Here is a 19,280-nt window from a genome sequence, read left to right on the forward strand (position 1 = left end):
GTCGACCCAGGGCCTGATCAGGGTTGCAGATAAGGCTGCATTATTCAGTGGAAAGCACATGTTCTCTGCCACTCACAATCCAATATAAACACCTCTTTGACAGAAGGGCTTTGTGTGAACTGCTGCTGCTATGAATGCAGTTTATTACGCAGCTCTCACAAATGTTTGATTCTGATCGGTCACTTGGCACATTCTTTGAATAATGCTTGCTAAATTGTATAATAAGGTAACCATTTATGATACTAGCTGTGCTAGTTTCATATCTCTCAAATCACTGCGCAGCTTCCTCCTTCAACTAAAAAAATGCATGTTCATTTATTTGTTTACTTTTTATGTAGTCATGTAAAAAGTAGTACAGTGTACTTTTCTTTTACATGTGTTGCTTTGAAGTGATTGAGCACTCCTTTGATTTCTTCTTTCAGATATCGAGGGATTTGCCGAGACCCATCGGAGGACATTTACTGTAAATAAAGGCGACACTACTGTTATTGAATGCCCACTTCCTCGCAGCAATCCACCTGCGCTGCCACGCTTCCGGATACGGGGGAAATGGCTGGAACAATCTACAGGTACAGACTACACAGCTTCAATTGCCAAACCCTCCAGAAACATGTAAAGAAATGGTTGTAAATTTTGAGAGTTTGTTTTTTGTCTGTTTTTCAGACGAGTATTTAATCCTGCCCTCTGGGAATCTTCAGATTGTGTCAGTGTCTTCAGAACATCAGGGCATGTATAAGTGTGGTGCTTATAATCCTCTAACCCGAGAGGCTCAAGTAGAGGCTCATGGCACTAAACTCATAGTCAAAGGTTGGTTGAGCATATGCTTAATTTTTCTCCCTTCTATAAAAATCGGCAGCTACATATTCTGAGATGCTTTTTCTGTTCTTAGATATTGGGTGCATGTCTCTGAAGGAAGGAAAATTGTAATGTGAAGAAAGCTAATAAAGCTATTGCACTTTTCATGCAGATTCAGAAGGCCCTTCACCTGTAAGGATCGTCTATCCCGTCACCCCTCGCAGTCTTACAGTGGACCAGTCTGGATCTCTGACGCTTGAGTGTGTTGTATCAGGAAGTCTTTCTTCAAAGGTCAAATGGATTAAAGATGGGGTGGAGCTTTCATTGAGCTCCAAATGGATGTTGTTGCAAAGCAACCTGGTGTTAAATGATGTTCAGCTGAGTGATGGAGGACATTATTGCTGCTCTGTTCTGACTGACCGTGGAGCTGTGGTCAGTGTCAACTACAATGTGAATGTGCTTGGTAAGGAATTAATATCAATATCCCATCATGTTAGAATTTCTCATTTAATTTTTTTACATATTTTATTGCATGTTTACTTTTCTTGGAAAATATGCAAGAAAATGAGACATGGTACCCAACTTGGAAAATTAAAAACCTGTCATTTTGTTTCTTTAAATCATGGGGAATAGGGATGGAATGATTACCGGTTTGATGATAAATCATGATAAAATTCCCCATGGATAGTATTACCGTTTCATATTTTAATGATCATTAAAACCGTATTCGATTACCACGATTTGAACAACTCAGGATAAATAAATAAACTCTCCAGCATAAAGCAAATTTTAAATTTGCACACAGAGTACTTTCGTTTTGCACTGTTTTGTAGAGGGAGGTAACAATGGCAATTTTCACCTTTCAGAGTTTGGAAAAAGAATATTTATGGCACTCAGACAGGTATGTTCAATGCAGTTGTATTGACAGAAAGAAACAAGATACATCTCTAGTTTCAACATTATTTGTTTTTCAGACATTCCTCTTTAAAAGAAAGGAAGTATCATATTTTTTCAAACTGACCCACATTTGGTTTTTGACCACTGAAAATGTGTACATTTTAACTATTTACTCCTGGAGCCATATTGAAATTCCATTATCTCTGGAACCGAACATACAGGGCCTTAAAAATGAAGATTCCAAAAAGAAAAGTTTGTTAAGACCCAATATCTAAAAGGACATTAAGATATCTTTAATTTTTTGAGTTACAGGCATGCAAACTTTGGAGAAAAACTTGAAAAGTGCTGTTTTTGTATTTTTGAATAGTCACCATTGGCACATAATGCAACAAAGATTGCTAAAGTCAACAGATTTTACTAATAGAACTAACAATCTCTGGGTAAAAATAAGATAATGATGCTGCCATCTTTCTGAAGTCATTTTTACCCCCCCTGTAACTTGACTCTGAATCTAAGGTGAAAATTGCCATTTTGACCTCCCTCAACAAAATAGTGGATCACTTAGTGAATATTCATCCATGACATTTAATATTTTGGCTTTCAGCGTTATACAAGTCTATCTTTCTTTAGAAATAATATTAGCAAAATCAAAAATTTGAGCCTGGGAAGTTTCTGAAAATTTGGTTGATTTGACACGGAATGACCCAATTATGATTTTGACTTAACCCTTTTCTTTATTTAAAGGCTAAAATATGGGGTTCACCATTTTATGACACCTTTTTAAAGCTTTATTTGAGCATTTCATACATGGTATTGGATCAACTGTTGTCAGTCATATTGCCATTTAAAATTCAGACATCATTGGTAATATCATCGTCAATACTTTTTGAACATTTCCAGCACGTTTTTAACAATATCATGATAGTACTGATAACCATGATCATTTTGGTCAGTGTAATCGTGATAAGAAATTTCTATGCCGTTACATCTCTAATGGGGAATAGTTGTATTATTTCATTTTGTATAATAACTCCAGCACGCTTCCCCTCTTTACAGCACAAGTAAGCATCCTGCAAGGTTTGTCAGATCAGGCTGTGACTGTGGGCTCCTCTGTGAGATTTACCTGTGCTGCCAGTGGTAGTCCAACCCCAAACATCACATGGCTCCTCAACTCCGCCCCTCTCACGTCTTCACCCCGCCTCCAAATCGCTGGCTCCTCCCTTCAAATCTCTTCAGTAACAGTTCAAGATCAGGGAATCTACCAGTGCCTGTTTGACAATGGAATTAGCTCTGCACAATCAGCAGGAAGTCTCAATGTCCAATCAGGTAAGACAATGCCCTAATGCAGCAACTTTCCAGAACACCCTAACCAAAGCTTGGCAACTACCCAGAATGCCCTGGGTAATCATAGAAACTTTAAAGAGAATTTTACTAGCAGAAGATACAGGTTTACTGTACAGTGAGTTGGGACAGTATATCCTTCCAGCAGGGCAGAAAGTTTAGCTGGAGTTGGCTGGAGAAAGGGGAGTTGGGGTGGGTGTATTTGGCTGGCAATGAGAAGGCTGTGAGAGTGAGCTTTGTGCGTGCTGTTGGGGATAAGCTCTTGGACAGCGGAATGTAAGGAGTAACTACACAAGGTTATGACGAGGACCAGACCACCCAGCTGTCAACATCACACACAACTAGCCCTATATTTATTAATTCACATCTCTCTCACACACACAGCCCTCCCCTGCCCTCCTCCGAGGCTATTCCTCAGCCTTACTCTGTGTCTCCAAACATGATTGATAAGCTTAGAGATATGCAGACTTCAGAATAGATAAAACATGACGGAGGTCTTTTCCAAATGTTGGCTCATATCGCTTTTTTCCTGGCTCGGCTACAAGGGTGATTTATTTCGCACTGATAAAATGCAGGTCAGTGTAAAAGCAGAGTTGTTTATGTTTAATGGCAAGATTTGAGATAGATACGTGATCCGTAGGCCGCTGGAAACAGAAGAAACACTGTTAGACGTGATCAACTCACGCTGACTGGATTTAGTGCTTTAAATATAACTGAGGGTGCTGATTGGACTTGTGTTGACCTCATAAAATATCTTACTGAGCAGTTTAATTTCCTGTATTTTTAGTAGCTAGTAGAATTTAGTTTGTCACAGCCATGAACTGTGATTTGTGACTTGCTTTTGCTGGTCAAAAGCAGGTGGAATTAGAAGGAGGGGCTTTTTTCATTCTAGAGAGCATCTGATTGGACAAAAAATTGTATACGCCCCTTTAAACAAGATGAGTCATCAATATTTTTTTTGTATTCCTGTTCAATTTTAAATGCATTATATGCAAAAAGTTTATGTCATACACCTTTTAGAGGTCTTAAGCATATAAATGACTTCAGTTATTAATTTAAAGACAGCAAAAGTTATATTTTGATGTACAGCAACCTGTGCATCCAGGCTGTACACATGCAAGGCATCCAGTGAGCTTGGCCTTTTTGACCAAGATGACGTGCAGCCCGAGCCAGTCTGAGGCCTGATTGTTTCTCTCAAACTCGCTTTCTGTGTCTCTGCCTCACCCTTGTATTGTTTATATAATACCCACCGCACCAGACATTAATGATCACACATAGTCGGGCACATGTGAGTCACAATGGAGAAAGACTTAGAGAGAAGATCAAAATGTCAGAACAGTATTTACTGTATAATGCTTTCCTTAGTGGTGTTTGCTAAGGCAAGCATTGTTATTACTATTGCTCATACTTATGATTAGGGATTTGAACAAACCCTGAACCTAAGCATAAGTTTGGCATTTTACAAAATGTGCATACTCGTCTCTGCACAGCTAAAATGTAAAAAATTGTATATTTTCTTACTAAATTATATGTAATATCTAGTTGATTTAACTTCTTCCCTTAAAAGAGAAGTTCACTTCTAGAACAATAATTTACAGATAATGTACTCCATAATTGTCATCCAAGATGTTCATGTCTTTCTTTAGTCATAAAGAAATTATGTTTTTTGAGGACATTTCAGGATTTTTCTCCATATAATGGACTTCAGTGGTGCCCCGAGTTTGAACTTCCAAAATGTAGTTTAAGTGCAGCTTCAAAAGATCCCAAATGCGGTTGTAAACAATCCCAGCCAAGGAAGAAGGGTCATATCTAGCGAAACGATCGGTTATTTTCATAAAAATAGTACAATTTATATACTTTTTGTATAAAATGCTCGTCTTGTCTTGCTCTTCCTGACTTTTTTTCCAGTTCATGACAGTTAGGGTATGTCGAAAAACTCCCATCTCATGTTCTTTCTCAACTTTAGAATCGTCCTATATCGCTGTTTTACCTTTTTTGTTAAGGGTGTTTGATCTTCTTTGCATGCTCATATGTCGAAGACTGGGTCCAGTACTTCTGCAGCGATGTAGGATGATTTTGAAATGATTTTTGAAAATGAGGTAGAAAATATGATTGGAGTTTTTTGACATACCCTAACTGTCAAGACAAGATGAGCGTTTGAGATTAAAAAGTGTTTAAATTTTTTTTTAAAAAATGAAAATAACCTATCGTTTCGCTAGATAAGACCCTTCTTCCTCAGCTGGGATCATTTACAACCACATTTGGAATCGTTTGAAGCCGCATTTAAACTGCATTTTGGAAGTTCAAACTCGGGGCACCATATCAGTCCATTATATGAAGAAAAATTCTGAAATGTTTTCCTCAAAAAACATAATTTCTTTACGACTGAAGAAAAAAAGACATGAACATGTTGGATTACAAGGGGGTAAGTACATTATCTGTAAATTGTTGTTCTCCTTTAAAAACTTCTCCTGTGTGTTCCTGAACATGAATAATGGGATACACTTAGCCTTAAATACTGTTCCTTGGCGGTTTTAGAGATTGTGTGAACTTTGGTGCACTTAAAGGGTTACTCCACCCTAAAATGAAAATTTTGTCATTAATCACTTACCCCCATGTCGTTCCAAACCCGTAAAAGCTAAAAATATTAAGATATTTTTGTTGCATTCTGACAGCTCTCTGACCCATAGAAAGTAATGTAATTAACACAATCAACGTCCAGAAACAAAGCATGTTTCTGGACGAGATTAAAGTAATCAATTTGACTTCAGGGTTTCAACCGTATTTTTACAAAGCTATGAGAATACTTTTTGTGTACGCAAAGAAAACAAAAATAACGACTTCAACAATTCTTCGTCTCTGTATCACCGTAGCACCATTTCGGGGCATATTTCCTGAATGCAAATGGCATATGCTGTTTTTTTGTCAGCTGCAACACACGGATACGTTGTTTTCATTCGAATCAAAGCGTGAATAAACATAGAAAACGGAGGACACGATTTGTTGAATAAAGTCGTTATTTTTGTTTTCTTTGCATACAAATAGTATTCTTGTAGCTTCGTAAAATTACGGTTAAACCCTTGATGTCACATGGATTATTTTACCAATCTCCTTGCGTTTCTGGACGTTGATCTTGTTAATTACATGGCTGTCTATGGGAGGGTCAGAAAGCTGTCAGAATGCATCAAAAATATCTTAATTTGTGTTCAGAGGATGAACTAAGCTTTTACGGGTTTGGAACGACATGGGGGTAAGTGATTAATGACAAAATTTGTATTTTGGGGTGGAGTAACCCTTTAATAGTGTGTGCTAAGGGCACTGAGGTTTGGCATTTTTCAGATCTGGGACAGCCTTGTGCACTTCCTGACGTGTACACACAAGTGCTAGTATTGCGACAGGCCAATAGACTTACTTGTAGGGAGAAACAGAATCACATTTAGGGATCAGAATGTCATACTGACTTGAAAGTGAGCGGGGTGCCAGTAAGCAGCTACCCAAAACACACTCACAATGTCCTAGCAATCACACCGAACACCCCAGCAACAGCCTGGCAACTTTAGACGGAGTCTTGCATTGTTAAACTCAAATGTAAGAGTCCACTTCTCATCATTCATTTCAGATGCCAGGTGTAAGACTGTGGCTTACCCATGAAGCATTCAGGGTTTGCCCTGTGGCTCAAACAGGACATGATTGGAAGGTGGGTTTGTGAGCTGGTGTAGGGCTCTGATTCACTCCGGTATTTTAATGGCCGAAGGAGGAATGTGTGGTGGCTGGCGACGGGCCCAGTTTGAGCTCTAGTGTTACTGACTCTGGGGCTGTTTGTTTTGTAAGGTAAACCAGTGCCACACACCCAACAACTACGAAAGAGAGACCCTAAGAATCAGCAACAAACCTCACATCTCCTACAACTGCTTTTCAACTGGATGATTCAGTTGATATCTGACCCTTATTTTGCGGTGACATGAATACAACGTGCATGGTGAACGGGTACTTGCATGTAAATGAAATCCACATGAATGCCAGTTTTTGTCGCCTTTTACTAAATCCAAGTTCACACAAGTTGTGTTCAGATGATCGGCTGCCAAGCCATCGTCAGAAGCACTGATTCCCAAGTGGACTGGTGGGGTTTAGTAAAAATTAATTCATTAATAATAGAGCTTTATTAAATGCTTCTTTGAAGGTTCCCAGCTTTTTATTTTAACACCAGTGGAAAGTTGGAAAGTGGAAAGTAGTTTCCAGCCTTGCGTATTGCCAGTACTTACAAATGTGGCATGTACTTATTATAGTAAAGAAATTATGCATAATTACAAGCAATTAATCCTAAACATACCCCATAGCAAGTACTATAGTAATGTGGTTAAATACACTTTAACAACAGAACCTTAAAATAGTGTAACCAGTCAAACGAAATGAAATGAAGATTTATACATCATCTAAAAGCTAAATAAATAAGCTTTTCTTTGGGTTATGGTTTGTTAGGATAGGACAATATTTGGCTAACATACAACTATTTGATCTGGAATCTGAGGGTGCAGAAAAAATTTAAATATTGAGAAAATCGCCCTTAAAGTTGTTCAAATGAACTTCTTAGCAATGCATATTACTAATCAAAAATTAAGCTTTGAAACAAAATATCTTCATGGAACATGATCTTTACTTAATACCCTAATGATTTTTGGTGATTATTTTGACCCATACAATGTATTGTTGGCTGTTGCTACATATATACCCATAAGTCTCATATAATTAAATGTACATCTGAAAAAATAAAGATTTATGACCAAAATTGCTCTTTTTTTCCTTTTACAGAACCCCAGTCTAGTTCCATGTCTGGAGCTCCCATGGAGACTCAGCCTTCTGTCCACCCTGTCCAGAGCGATGAGGGTGATGAACTTTTCCCCTCCACTGGGGAGGAGGGGATTGGCGAATCGATAGGGCCGCCCACCGAAAGAAGCAGCGAAAAACCTACGCCAGAAGCACCAATCATTATCAGCCCGCCGCAAACGCACAAACCCAACATGTATGATCTAGAGTGGCGAGCAGGTCGGGACTGGGGCATCCCCATCAATGCATACTTCGTTAAATACCGCAAGGTAGGAAATCATATTTTCCATTATTAATGTTTTGCTGATATACTTCTTAAGTGGGGCACAAAATGTAGACTGTTATTACCTCGTCAAGAATGACTGAATCTTGCTCCACCCTCTTCTTTTCCCCTGGCACTAGTTATCAGGTCAGATTTATAGTTATTAGATTTGAGAATGAGCACATACTCATAACAACGCCCTGTGCCGTTTACTGTAAAGCCAGTGCTAACACAATTCAGCAGTACCTGCCAGCCAAGAGCGTTTTGGTAAGAAGTTGGTCATTTCCTCTTTAAAAGCCTGTGTTTTCTTCAATAATAAGCTCCCTTGGCTAATAAAATGGCTTTGGTTCTTTTCAAGATTGCATTGGCGTTTGTCATGTTGGCTCAGGAAAAAGTGACACAGCTTGCGCTTTCAGGAATAGTTGAGTGGGTTGATCTTTTGTCATGATTCAGAGTAGGAGAATAAGAAAGCAATCACTGTTCTTTGTTCAACTTTACATGCAATGTGTGCAAAGTCAGACTTTGAGCGTATATGAGGTTTGAAAGGTACACCTGTGTGCATGAGATCACTACATACGATAAAACCATCACCTGACTGTGCATGTGCTGAATGTCCCTGTAGGTGGACGACATGGGTAATGTAGTGGGAAACTGGCACACAGTGCGGGTGCCAGGCAGTGAGAAGTCCCTGCCCCTGTCTGAGCTGGAGCCGTCCAGTCTGTATGAGGTTCTGATGGTGGCCCGCAGCGCTGCAGGAGAGGGCCAGCCCGCCATGCTGACCTTCCGTACTGGAAAGGGTGAGAATTCAGTTAGCATTTCACCCAGCTGAAACACATTTTCACTTTCGCTGTTTGCCTTTGATTACATCAGAACTAGATCATACAATTGAATCGGAACAGTGGAAAATAGCTCCAGAATTGTGTTTTGGTTTAGAAATGAATGCATATTACATTACATATACACACTGTTAACAAGTTTGGAGTCAGTACAATTTTTTTTTTTTTTTTTTTAAATTGAAGCAAACTTACACTCTTATTCAGTAAAATATGCAAATTGATCAAAAGTGACGGAAGAGACATTTATAATCTAACAAAATATTTTAATTTTAAATAAAATGTTCTTTTGAACTTTTTATTTACTTTTTATTTGTTTATAGGGCCAATGCACATTAATAAACATGACTGTAAATGTGCCAGAATTAGCCAAAAAGGCTATTTTTTTTTATCTGTAGACCCCTGACAAAATGTTAAAACAAAAACAGAGCATCTTACACAGATATACACATCTACAAAGAAAAGGGAGTAAAAAGTAAAAATACAAGTAAAATACAAATATTAGTAGTTATTTAGACAAAATAAAATATAAGGAAAAGTAGAGAAACCTGAAAAAATGTATTATGATTTCCACAAACATGTTAAGAAGCACAACTGTTTTCAGCATAGATAATAATAAGAAATGTTTCTTGAGCACTACATCAGCATATTAGAATGAAGAATATTCTGAAGGATCATGTTATGTTATCTTTGTCATCGCAAGACTAAATAAAATGAAATATAAAAATAGTTCTAAGTAAATTCTAATTAAATTTTACAAAAGCTTACAACCCCAAACCTTTTAACGGTATATATTATACTATATTATATTATATTATATTATATTATATTATATTATATTCTGTACTATGGCACTTTTAAGTAATCAGTTTGCATTTTTTACATAATTTACTGCAATTAATTGAATTTTCCTTATTGCACAGGCAGATGTTTTATTATTTTCTAGCTCATGCGTCTTCTAGAATTACAGTAAGCATAAAAAAGCACAAAGTTTCCTTGCTCACATGCTGCTCATAATGCACATTCTTGGTTTGGTAACTGAGACCAAACCATGTTTTCCATCACAATACAGTATTATACAATACAGCATTATGAATCAAATCATAGCGTTTCTTTCTTTTCCTCTCAGAGAGGACTTCCTCCAATAAGAACCCCTCCAAGGCTCCAATTGTGTCTCTTCCAGAGAAAGCACAGGAAGATAAAACCACTAACACTTATTATGGAGTGGTCATACATGACAGAGGTAAGAGGACATCCCATAACACTTTGACACTGCTTTCTGCTTACTAATGATCAGTGATATACTTAACCTCCAAGAGTAGTTCACCAAAAAAACGAAAATCCTCTTGTATGTGCTCTGCAGAGCACAAAAGGAGATATTTTGAAGTGTTCATACTTATTTTGCATACAGTGAAACCATACTGTGAACAGGTACTGTTAACCACCAAAAAAAACCTACTAGAATTTAAGCCCACACGGCTTGTCTTCTGAGGCCAAATGAGAACTTTCAGTATGCAGTATGCTGATATATATGAAAAGGAGTGCAAGAAGACTGTTCAAAATGTCTCCTTTTGTGTTCCATGTCAAAATATGACACAATGGTGAGTAAATGTTCATTTTGGGTGAAGTATTCTTATAACATGCGCAGGGACTCGCAGATGTGCGAGATGTATTTCTGTAGTTAGAGTCTGAGCGTGTTTGTGCACATTTCGATTGTAATGGGTATGGACCCACTTTTATTTGCCACATAAATTTTGCTCTGTCTTTCTCTCTCTGCTTGCGTCTCTGTCTATGGCTCAGAGCCCATTCAGTAAGTACTCAATTGACTCTGGCATGCTGTCGGTCTGTTGTGTGTGTTGGTTTATTTTATCTTTGTCTGCTCTTTTGCTCTTTTCACTGATGGATGTAGAGTTTACATTTTGCACTTGACATGAAAGCTGCTATTTATTTTTGGAAAACTGACTAATAAGGCTTTAGTTTGCATTTACTTTTTCCAAACTTCTAATTGGTTGGTTTCGTCCCCAAGTTCCTGAGGCCCCAGACCGGCCAACTATCTCTATGGCGACAGAAAGCTCTGTTTATGTCACATGGATCCCACGAGCCAATGGTGGATCTCCGATTACGGCGTTTCGCGTGGAGTACAAGAAACAGGGCAGAAGTGGTGACTGGATCATTGCAGCTGATAATATCTCACCGCTTAAACTGTCTGTGGAAGTGCGTAACCTGGAACCAGGTGAGGTGAAACCAGGGTTTTCACAGGTTGATTCCCAGTCCTTTAAATATATGTGATGCGATCTAGGAAAACCCAACACATGGTGAAATTTTACCTTTTTTAGGTTTTGATACCGTATGAAAGCCCTTTTTAAAACAGTTTTTATTTTCTTCATAGCGTGAACGTAACAAAGGTTAAGCTGGCTGATAGCTATGATTTTCAGGAATGGAATTTTGAGAAAAACAGGTTTAAAGTGAGACGGCTTTAACTTTCAGTTCACAGGTTTAACGAGAGCTGTCTATCAAGTGAGGAGCGCTATACTGCATCATTACACAAACAGACTAAAGTTGTTTTAGCATGGGCTTAGTCTCTGAACTTTTGATGACCCCTTGTATGTTTAGATAGTATGTTAGTTCTTAACATAAGAGAAAGACACTTGCAGCAATAAACCGCTATTTCGTTAAGATATTTTCAGAGATGATAGACAAGATGTTATAGAATAAAAATGTAATGAGATCCTAATTTTGACAAAAAAAATTGTCATTTGAGCTATTTTTCGAATTTCCTGAAAACGTCCCGGCGTGACATCTCGGATCGCATCACATATTATTTGGTTCACACTTTAGTTTCAAGACCAATTCTAACAATTAAATAACTATTTAAGTGTTAATTTACCCAAAAATAAAAATTCTGTCGTTAATTACTCACCCGTAAGACCTTCGTTCATCTTCGGAACACAAATTAAGATTTTTCTGATGAAATCCGAGTGCTTTCTGACCCTGCACAGACAGCAACGCAGCTACTACATTCAAGGTCTTACGGGTTTGGAACGACATGAGTGTGAGTAATTAATGACAGAATTTTCAATTTTGGGTGAATTATCCCCATCTGGTCCAAATAACTGGGGACATAAATGTATTATGAGCATACTATGAAAATAAAACTCATTTGGTCTAATAAATCTTTTTGTGACAGGTTCCACGTATCGTTTCCGTGTCATTGCCATGAATAATTATGGTGAAAGCCCTGCTAGCGCCACCTCCAGGCCATACCAGGTCTCCCTGTCGAATCCACCCGTCTCAAACCGTCCGATCACTGGCCCTCACATCTCTTCCACTGACGCTGTCAGCGATACTCAGATCATGTTACGCTGGACTGTAAGTAAAACAGGCACACGAATGCAGTACTGTACATTAACTGCCAAATTAAGTACACTAAGTCCACCCCAAAACCTGAGATTCCCATCTAGACAGCATATAGAGAGTGACATAAAAGTTGTTGCTTACAGTAGGCAGCAAAATATGCTGCTGTCCTGGCTAAAATAAAGACAGCTGCATATAGAGGCAGCAGATAGTGAGGCAGCTCACTAGGTTTTGGAACCGTTTCTGTCAGGCACTCAATAACTCATCACTGAATAAACTGTGAGTTTTTCTATCATTCCATGCTTCTGTATGTGTATCATTAGCACATTAATCTTAAAAAGGGTTTCACCACTTGTACAAACAAATGTTGTTTCTGTTTCTGGCCTATGAAGGAATAACCCTGAACCTCATATTAGCAGCTCAGGGGTTTAAACCAGTGTGTGTGTGTGTGTGTGTTAATGTTTTATACATATGCCTTTTATATCTAATAGCCAATCTAATAATGCTCACATTTCATACTTAATTCGAAAATAAGAGTGTCAAAACTGTCCAGAACTAACCACAACAAGCTCACTCACAACATGCCTTCTAGGTTTATTCTTCTCCGCAGTGCCAGTTGTGCTGAAGTGCTTTTCAGCAAGTTAGCAGAGTATTTGTGTGTGCACTTTTCCAGACGCTGCGTTAGTTGCTTTAGCCCCTGAGAGCCACCCTAGAATGTCCAAACAGACCTGTAATTGGCAATGGTTACTGGTGCAGTTTTGCAGGAAAAAGTGTGTGTGAGTTCAGAACAGATTAGGAGGACTTATGCAGCTCTAACGAGTGGAACGGACAGAGCGAGTCAAGCTATTTTTAGAAGACATGCATGAGAAGAAAAGGTTTGATGTGTCTTAAAGGAATAGTTCATTTAGAAATTACGATTTTGCGGTGTAATCAACCTTCAAATTATTCCAAACTTTCTTTTGTGGAAAAGGAAATTATTTTGAAGAATGTACTGGTTGTTCTTTCCAGTGCCATTATAATTACTTATATTGACTTTCAAATTACTTGTTTTTGACTTAACTTTCAAGCCTAAAAAATGACATTAAAACATCATAAAAGTAGTCCATACAATTTCTGCAGTTCATTTAAGGTCAAACAAAAACATTGTGTAAGGAACAAATCGAAATCTGTCATTACTGACTAAATAATCTGGATCCTGGATTGAATCCAGAGTTGAATTTAAGAAACAAACAATTTCTTTGAAAAGATTAAACTTGAATAAAGAATGAATTGCTTTTACAAATTAGACACTGCACACTCCATTGCAATGCTTTTAACATGCATTTTTTGTAGAGTTTGTCCCTATTCAGTCATGCATGTTTGGGTGCATAAATAAAAACAGAAATTTTATTTTTAACTAAATCTTTAGGTAAAAGGTTAGCCAATCTTAACAGAGGTCATTGTTGTATAGAAGTCTTTTCCTTGGTTTCACAGACAAGGCTTAAAGGAGAAGTCCACTTCCAGAACAACAATTTACAAATAATTTGCTCACCCCCTTGTCATCCAAGATGTTCATGTCTTTCTTTCTTCAGTCGTAAAGAAATTATGTTTTTTGAGGGGAAACATTTCAGGATTTTTTCTCCATATAATGGACTGATATAGTGCCCAGATTTTGAACTTTCAAAATGCAGTTTAAATGCGGCTTCAAACGATCCCAAATGCGGTTGTAAATAAGAAAGAAGGATCTTATCTAGCGAAACAATCGATTATTTTAATAAAAGTAATACAATTACTACGCTGTTTAATGCCAAACTCTTTCGCTAGATAAGACCCTTCTTTCTCGGCTGGGATCGTTTACAACCGCATTTGGGATTGTTTGAAGCTGCATTTAAACTGCCTTTTGGAAGTTCAAAATCGGGGCACCATATCAGTCCATTATATGGGGAAAAAATGCAGAAATGTTTTCCTCAAAAAACATAATTTCTTTATGACTGAAGAAGACATGAACATCTTGGATAACAAGGGGGTGAGTACATTATATGTCAATCTTTGTTTTGGAAGTGGACTTCTCCTTTAAGCCTAGTCCTAGACTAAAATGTAAGTCTGAGCTGTTTCATCTGAAAGAAACGTGCACTGACTGATCTTTAAATATGTCAGTGCCTTTGTTTTGTCTCAAGATGGACACCAGTAATGTTTAAGGAACGTTTATAAAAATTACTTAAATGTCCTAATTGAACTCTGTCTGTCAAACTAGGCCTTAAAGTGACAGCAACAAAACAATATATCATTCAAAGGTTGTAAAACTGTTATGTAAAACTAAATTATGACTTTTTGGTGCAAGAAACCATGATTGACATTATTAAGAATAAAAATAAAGTGATGCAAATGTGTACATTGTGGTCGTTTTAAGTAGAGCAGGATGTCTTGATCCTAGTTAAACTTTAGTTAGGTTCTTATCTTTGATGGCATAATTATTAGCGAGTGTATATTGAGGAAGCAAAATATATGTAATATGTTTTTTTTATTTATTTATTTATTTTTTTTTTCCACTCTTTCATAGTACACTCCTTCCAGTAATAACAACACCCCCATCCAGGGATTCTACATCTACTATCGGCCAACAGACAGCGACAATGACAGTGATTACAAGAGAGATGTGGTGGAAGGTGAGATCATGGTGTCTTTCTTCTTTTGATGCTCTTATTACATGGCGACGTACACGATATGTAAACAATTCGATGTGAAATTTGAAATTTCATTCTGTGAGAATATGCATAATGAAACAAACACAGCTGTACAGGAAAGCAGTTGCATAGGACAGTGGTCAGTTATAGAGTTTTGTAGACATTACACACAAGTATTTGGTAAGTGCTGCAGACCAATCAGGATGAAGTATTCCAGAGAGCCGTGTAGTATGAGTGTGTAATATATATTCAGTCTCAGAGGGGGCGGGACAAAGAAAGCGTAATCTGTTGATTGATGTGTAGCGAGTTCCGCGCTCAGAGTAATGAGCCTGTGTAAAATGTGTTTTTAATAAATGGCTGCCATACTAATGGGCCTGAACTGAAACCCAACACTGACCGCTCAGAGAGGGATTCAAGTTTCTGAGAGGAATGTTAACTGCCGTCGCCTCTCCTCCGCCTCCTATTTTTACTTTTTACCCCCTCTTTCTCTCTCTTCACATTGGCCCCATAAACCTCTCCTCGTCCATCCAAACAACAAGCTGTCAGAAACATGCTGGGCAGATAAGATGACTTCATAAGTCTCAGCGTTTATGAAAACCTCAGGAGTGTGTCCTACAGACTGTTATAGTCTTAAGTCAATGTGAAATGCTGTTTGCAACCCATTTTACTTGTAATCCGACATTTCTGAGTGAAACAGGACATAAAATGTAGGATGGGACTTTATTTTGATCATAAAAAAAATGGACTGGATCATGAATTAGAATTTGAATAATGAAACTAAGCAGGGTCATTTTTAACCCTAAAAAGTGTAATGTGTCATACTTGATACACCATTTTCTAATCTAAGGCCTCTACGGTATCAACTTAATCAAAAATTCTGAAGATATATATTGATTGATAGTTAATATTTTTTAAGTAAAAAGCCTTTTAGTATAATTCTAAAAATATTTTCCTATTATGAGCCATAAAAATGTATATATAAAAAAAATGCTTTTTTGAAGATTTTTTAAAAACATATTTTTTCTAAAATTTCAATAATATGTTCTATATAATATATATATATATATATATATATATATATATATATATATAAGCGTATTGTGTTCAACTATTTGAAAATCTGGAACCCAGGGTGCTTTTAAAGTTGTCCAAATGAAGGTCTTAGCAATGCATATTACTAATAAAAAATTAAGTTTTCAATTTTTTTACAGTAGGAAATTTACAAAATATCTTCGTGGAACATGCTCTTTACTTAATATAGTAATGAGTTTAGTTTTTTTTTTTTTGGCTATTGCTACAAATTTATGACTGGTTTTGTGGTCCAGGGTCACATATGTCAGGCTTCACAGGGTTAATTTCCTGCTAACTTTAAAATAATAAATATAATACAATTCTTTTATGAAAGTGTGTATAACCTCATGTTTTTATAAACATGATCCAATCAGATGAGACCACTTTGATTAAATTCGGGAGGCTGATTCAAACCTTGTAAGTGTCTCTTTTTGACCGATTTATTGCGAGAGTTGGTTCATAAGAGTCATTTATTTTTGAATCAGGCTACACTGTCTGTGCTATATATCCAGGAAAAACAGTGCAATAGAAGACATTTTTATTTATTATATTTGTATTATTTTGTGGTACTTTAAATTTTCTCATCACATAAACTTCAGACTGCAAAGTCACAGTTTATATGTCTTTTGCCATGTCACTGTTGATTCAGCAGTGGCGCTTAATAGCAGTGCTGGAAACACTGATGTATTGTGTGTGCAGGGAAAAAAACTGCACTAAACAGTCTGTGATGCTTTTTTTTTAATGCTTGTGCGACTCTGTAAGTCTGTGTTTTGTGTTTTTCTCTCTCATTATGCAGTACAGCAGCTGGTCGTTTAGTGTACAGCATGTCTTCACTGTATTAAAAAAGAGAAGTCAGCTACACAAATAAAATATTGTGACACAAACTGTAATTAGAGAGCTGGCTCTCAACATACGTGTGTGAGAGACTGTGGTGAGCGGCTGCTACGACGTGTGTGTGTGTGTGTACACAGGGCCCTGAGTGTGTTCAGTGGGAATACTGGAGCCAGGCCAGAACAAACGTTAAGCTTCCTTATAAGGAGTCTGTCTGCAGCAAAGCAACTGTCTGAATCCTTCAGGGACACTGTGAGAATGAGAGCGAGAGTGTGTGTGTGTGTGTGTGTGTGTGTGCGAGGAAGAAAAATGAGATTGAGAAAATGAATTGTGGTTTGGAGAGAACAACACATGCTTTGAGAAAAGCCCTTCTCATTCATTGCGTTCCTCTTCCCGCCTCCTTTCCCTAGGCTTCAAATTCTGGCACTTGATTGGTCAGCTTCAACCTGAGACGTCGTACGACATCAAGATGCAGTGCTTTAACGACGGCGGCGAGAGCGAATATAGTAACGTCATGATCTGCGAGACCAAAGGTGAGAGGCTGAAGTGCCATCACAGGAATGCTATATTTAACGTGTAGACAGGAACCCATAAAGCCCCTGCGGTAATGACAGAGGAAAGCGAGCTATCGTTTTATTAGTAGCTAGACAAAGAGAGACATTGTGCTGTGTCTCCTTGACATCATTTACTGATAACTGCCCTAATACAGCACTGTTGAAATCAAACCAGAGCGTCATTCACAGCCAGAGCAAATAAAAATCGTGGAGTGCAAACAGACCTGCTGCTACCACAGAGTCTAAGACTGACAACAGTTGCTTTGTTATCTGCCAGCACTTGTTAGTGGTGCTTTATTATTGCTTAAACTTGGGTTAGAGATTTGAACAAACCCCTAATCCTAAATTTTTGAGCATTAGTATTAAACGGTGCATAATTTATCCTGTCCCATTAGTTATACAGACATGACTGATTCATCAAATCATGCAGCTTGTTAAGGAGAGCTGTGTGTTTCTAACCATATTTCTTTTACGTGGAACACAGTAAACAAGAGGAAAAATAATCCATATAAGTATAATCCATAGAGTAGAATATTATAGAGACTTGCTGTAGGCTCCATAACACTGTAGTAAATGTGCTAAAATCACTCCAAACTGCATAGCAGCTTAGCAATGGCCAAGCAAACACAGAGTGCAACAGTGCTGCCCATTTTTCAGTAGCATTTTATCTGGAAGTATTGTTACTATTTAGTTTTCCTGTAGGGATTTTTAAAAAGACTTTCTTTCAGAATTATAACCAACCAAATGAACTAAACCAACCATCTACAGGGTGAATCAGAACGTTATAGAACTTTGATTTGAAGCAAAAAAGTATTTGAAAAATGGACAAAAAGACACTACATGGCTTTAGTGAAAAAACTGCAATTCTGTAAAGCATTGTGAATTACATAGCTAAATTAAAAACAATGAAGAAATCTAAATGTATTGATTCAAAGGTGTTATGTATATAAAAACGATGTTTTATTGTAAAATATGTATATTATGCATACAAATATTATGTAGTTTGAAACTGCTCATTCACAGTACTTCATGGGAGTGGACTGGCACTAGACTTGTCTTATAATGAAATTTGCTTGTCACAATTATCTGTAATGATTATGGGTAATGTAACTTTTCACCTGGAATTCCATTGTTAAACAGATTTACAAAATAAGTTAAAGAAGCGTGAGCTGATGGCTTCGACAAAAGCCTAAACTTTTCATTAACAACCAGTGTTGGGGGTAACACATTACAAGTAACGTGAGTGATGTAATCAGATTACATCAAAATATGGAGAAAATCGCTTTTAAAGTTGTCCAAATGAAGTTTTTAGCAATGCATATTACTAATCAAAAACTAAATTTTGATATATTTATAGTAGGAAATTTACAAAATATCTTCATGGAACATGATCTTCACTTAATGATTTTTGGCATGAAAGAAAAGTCGATAATTTTGACACTTACAATGTATGTTTGGCTATTGCTACAAATAGACACCTACTTACGACTGGTTTTGTGGTCAGTTTCCATATACATATATATATATATATATATATATATATATATATACACAATATAATTTTAAAAATAAATAAGTGAGGCCAGCCCATATGACAAAAAGCAATGCAAAAGCAACAGTGTATTACTTTCTATAAAGAGTAAGTAACACAATTAGTTACTTTTTTTATGAAGTAATGCAATATTGTTATGCATTACTTTTAAAAGTAACTTTCCCCCACACTGTTAACAATTTATTAAGAACCTCAAACTCACAGTTTTCAAATGTTTATAAGTTGTCATTCAAAATCAATTCCCTTTTAGAGTAAAGTAATGGAATTTTTACTTTAACAGTTGCAACTTCCAACTGTTGCACT

General features: G+C 37.1%; 1 protein-coding gene across 1 annotated transcript in view; it reads left to right on the forward strand.

Moving 5' to 3' along the window:
- Positions 1 to 19,280, forward strand: part of cdon (cell adhesion associated, oncogene regulated) — a 44,183-nt gene that overhangs the window by 17,128 nt on the left and 7,775 nt on the right. The window contains exons 4-14 of the mRNA XM_051135267.1: positions 423 to 569; positions 664 to 807; positions 968 to 1,258; positions 2,749 to 3,018; positions 7,843 to 8,126; positions 8,742 to 8,916; positions 10,082 to 10,195; positions 10,979 to 11,185; positions 12,140 to 12,321; positions 14,846 to 14,951; positions 17,282 to 17,404. Coding sequence (XP_050991224.1) covers positions 423 to 569; positions 664 to 807; positions 968 to 1,258; positions 2,749 to 3,018; positions 7,843 to 8,126; positions 8,742 to 8,916; positions 10,082 to 10,195; positions 10,979 to 11,185; positions 12,140 to 12,321; positions 14,846 to 14,951; positions 17,282 to 17,404 — 2,043 coding nt within the window. The remainder of the gene's footprint in view (positions 1 to 422; positions 570 to 663; positions 808 to 967; positions 1,259 to 2,748; positions 3,019 to 7,842; positions 8,127 to 8,741; positions 8,917 to 10,081; positions 10,196 to 10,978; positions 11,186 to 12,139; positions 12,322 to 14,845; positions 14,952 to 17,281; positions 17,405 to 19,280) is intronic.

Source organism: Labeo rohita, chromosome 18 (genome assembly GCF_022985175.1).
Source record: "Labeo rohita strain BAU-BD-2019 chromosome 18, IGBB_LRoh.1.0, whole genome shotgun sequence".
Lineage (NCBI taxonomy): Eukaryota > Metazoa > Chordata > Actinopteri > Cypriniformes > Cyprinidae > Labeo > Labeo rohita.